The sequence below is a fragment of the Pygoscelis adeliae genome, unplaced genomic scaffold (assembly GCF_000699105.1).
Source record: "Pygoscelis adeliae isolate BGI_AS28 unplaced genomic scaffold, ASM69910v1 Scaffold4, whole genome shotgun sequence".
In the NCBI taxonomy this organism is placed as follows: domain Eukaryota; kingdom Metazoa; phylum Chordata; class Aves; order Sphenisciformes; family Spheniscidae; genus Pygoscelis; species Pygoscelis adeliae.
Window position 1 is genome coordinate 29093 of NW_008824986.1, and position 3522 is coordinate 32614.

At 37.9% G+C, this 3522-nt stretch overlaps 1 protein-coding gene across 1 annotated transcript in view; it reads left to right on the forward strand.

Annotated features, from left to right (window-relative positions):
* Positions 1 to 3522, forward strand: part of TFAM (transcription factor A, mitochondrial) — a 12559-nt gene that overhangs the window by 1291 nt on the left and 7746 nt on the right. The window contains exons 2-4 of the mRNA XM_009325966.1: positions 5 to 80; positions 2067 to 2137; positions 3476 to 3521. Of these exons, the coding sequence (XP_009324241.1) occupies positions 5 to 80; positions 2067 to 2137; positions 3476 to 3521 (193 nt within the window). The remainder of the gene's footprint in view (positions 1 to 4; positions 81 to 2066; positions 2138 to 3475; position 3522) is intronic.

A 3522-nucleotide genomic window follows, 5' to 3' on the forward strand; every position in this document is an offset into this window, starting at 1 on the left:
TGAGCGCCCGAAGCGGCCTCTGACGGCCTATTTCCGTTTCTTGAAAGAAAATCGTTCTGCTTTTAGGCAAAACAATCCAGGTATGAGGTCTGGAGGGAATTGGGTGCGAGAGGACTCGGGGTTGGCTTTGTTTTGCTTTCAGAGATCCCAGGTCTTGACGAGTCAAGTGTGCCAGAGGCTGTGTCGTAAAGCTGCCCTTTCCCTCCGGAACGTGTGATTCAAAAAGAAAACCGGAACAAAGGATTGCTTTGTAAAACTAAACGTCACGAAGTAACTGAAGTACGTTACCCTGGTGTCAGGGGACCAGAACCCTCTTTTTATCTGTAGCATACCGCAAGTAAATTCAGTGTTGCCACGCTTACCGCCTGTGCATGTATTAGTTTATTCTTCTATACTTAACTCGAAAAAGCGAACGTTTGCGTGTAACTTTAAAAACGTTTGAAGAAGGAGCTCACTTGGGCGATACGTGTTAACAGTGATTTGTGGTTTTCAGTTACTTTTGAATCTATGTATTCGAAATACTCTATTGCTGATACAATGAGCTGTATGTGATTTTATTTTGATGCTTAGTAATTTAAAAGCTACATGTACTGGATTGCCTCAATGTATATGGGAGAAAAAGTAAACGTATTTAGAGGAAAATGGTTTTCCGTATGTATGTTTAATTTATTATCGAAAACTTCATTTATAGGCAATGCAGTCACTGTTCTTGTCGGAGAGCAGCAGAATGGAAAGCTGCGCTGATTTTGAAAATACTGTTGAAATGAATGTTAAAATGTGTTAAGAACTGTGGTCATATTGGGCAAGTCATGAGGTAAATTTAAGTAGGGAAAACCATTTGATATCCTGTTTTGCTTGGTAGTTCAGGAGTTCAACAGTCTGAAAGGTTGAGACACTGAACTTGCAGAGCTTATTGTAGTTATGTGCCACACCAGCGTTTACCACGTTTCCAAAATTCAAATAATCTGCAAATAAACGTACTGTATCTCATATGCAAATTGAGAATTTGGGGCTTTCTTGTTCCAATAGAGGTAATATTCAAAAATAACCTGATAATTTTTTTGAATTAATTAATTCTGATAAAAGAATCATTGGCAAAGCATCGTATTTTCAGAGGTTTTAAGCTTGGTATACTTGGACTAAAAACTCTCCATCTGTCTCTTTTTTCCAGAATTCTGGAAGTCAGGTTACTGATAAAAGCTTAGTTCTGCTTTTCTGCTGTTGAGATGACTGAACTTTACATTTGAGTTGGGAGAGAGGAAGATCTGGTTTTCCTTTTAGTGTGAAACAGAGGGGAAGCCTGGAAAGGGTTTTTCAACAAAAGAAAAGTTACATCGTCTTTCCAACACCCTTGGTATCTTTATTTGGGGTTTTCTTTTCCCCTTCACAAATTCAGGTCTGGCTGGATACCTCATCAAATGACCATAGTGCAAGGGCCAGAGTCAAAGGCAGTCAGCCAAAAAACAAAGCAAATTCAAGCTGCTGTCTGTAAGTTTGTGGGAGAAGGAAATTACTTTTTCTTTAACCTTACTTCTGTTGAATAATATTGTAAATAAAGGACTTTATTAAAATAAAAATCAAGCATGTCTGCTATATCAGGTGGATAAGGTCACATTATACTTGCTTTGAAGAATCCAGCAGACTCTTTTTGCCAAAAACTGAGAACTGGAAATTTTACTTTTGGTTTCTTCGCTGGCCCCCCTCCCAAGTTCAGACCATCTTGCATTGTACAGAAAAGGATCCGGCTCAAAAGGAGAGAAAAAGAAAAAAAAAAAACAAACCAAAAAACTGTTGTGGAGTGATAATAGCTGTCTGTCTTGAAATGGTGCTTCAGTTTATAACAGCATGTTTCATTCGAGTTTGAACCAAGAGTGGGAACTCTTCCGCCCAAAATATTACAGTTCCCTTTAACTGCCACAGTAAGTTGGTTAGTTTTATGAAAGGAGGAAAATATATTTGTACAGGAAAAAGATACTAGTGACAGCTTTCCTTGGGAAAAAACGAAGCAGCTTACTAAAGATATAATATTCGTCTTTATTTTCTTGCTTTCTAATTTTAATGTACAGAAATGAACAACATGGAGCTGGTTAAAAAAATAGCAGAGACTTGGAAGGAGTTACCAGCATCACAGAAGCAGGTAAGTTTGTATCTTTGCCCTGTGTACTTTGAACTCTATAATAAGAGCCTTCTTCATGGTTGTTTTACGTGGTTTGGTGTCCTCCGTGAATTTTTTGTTTTGTGTGGTGAGGTTGTTTTTTTTTTTGTTTATTTTTAAACAACAATAAAAAAGCACTTGCGTACAAAGGTTCAGACATAAAAACAATTCTGAAGAGAACTGGGAGCTTTGAAGTACTCAGGGGAAGATACTTTGATACTTCCACTCGTGACCTTGGTTTTAGTATTTTTAATCTGTTGCCAGAGAAATGACTAGCTCGCTCTCTATGTGGCCGTAGGGCTGGGAACCAATATCTCATTTCTTTTTGAATGGTAATTGTGTACATGCATGCATTACCTGTATAATAACGTAAGTATTGTAAAGTTGTTCCGCTTTCATATGCGTAAGTTAGGTGAAACATCAATCAATTTTGATGAAAGGACCAACTTTTTTTTCTGCTGATTAGATAGTAACCAGAGACCTAACTTACAGGTAACTTTCTTTACATTTCATCTAGTTAACTTGCTTTTTGTCATAGGTAGTGAAGTTTCTTTAAGACTGGCAGTTTCAAGGGATAATGTAAAACAACTCTATGAATTGCTAATCATTGCTGAATATAAGTGCCATTTATAGCAAAGTAATGATTGTCCTTCCTTGATTGCAGTTAGCAATTAGATCCAGTTAAGAACTAATTGCAGTTTTCTAGCTAAAGTAATATCTTTGTTCAATAGAATTGAAGTGCTCTTATATCCCTTCTGGACTTCTCGTTCTGTGTGCCTTAGTATAAAGTATGCCTTTCCGTTTGTATGTCTGAAACGGAGAACGGGATGGTGATTTTTCAGGTCTACCTGGATGCTCGGTAGCCTGGCTCAGCTCTTCTTGGTGCCCTGGTACCAAGGCCATGATTTTATGAAGCTTCTGTAGCTGGTATCGGCCGGTGGGGGAATGTGTTTGGCGACTGGAGCACTTGCGTGCTGCAGTGGGTATATGCACTTTAAGAGTAATCACTTCAACCAAGCTTCAGCTTTTCCTCCTTGTATGGAAGATTGTTACTGCTTTGAGCTGCATCTGAAGATTCATCCAGTGTTATCAGATTAACTAAGATAATTCATGGTAAGAGCCTAGATTTTGAATCTGAGTTCTTCTGAATCCATTCTGCTAATCAAACAGATCTGAAATTGCTACTTTACTTTAAAAATCTTATGTTCCAGGTTAGTCTAATTTTTTTTTGTTAGTAGGTTAGAAGTGTTAGCTTGTTTAACGGTCAAGTGCTTCTGACTGAAAGCATCTGTTTAAGGTTGGTGATTGTTTGTGTTGTAGGTTTATGAGGAAGCTAGAAAGACAGACTGGCAAAGATACAAAGAGCG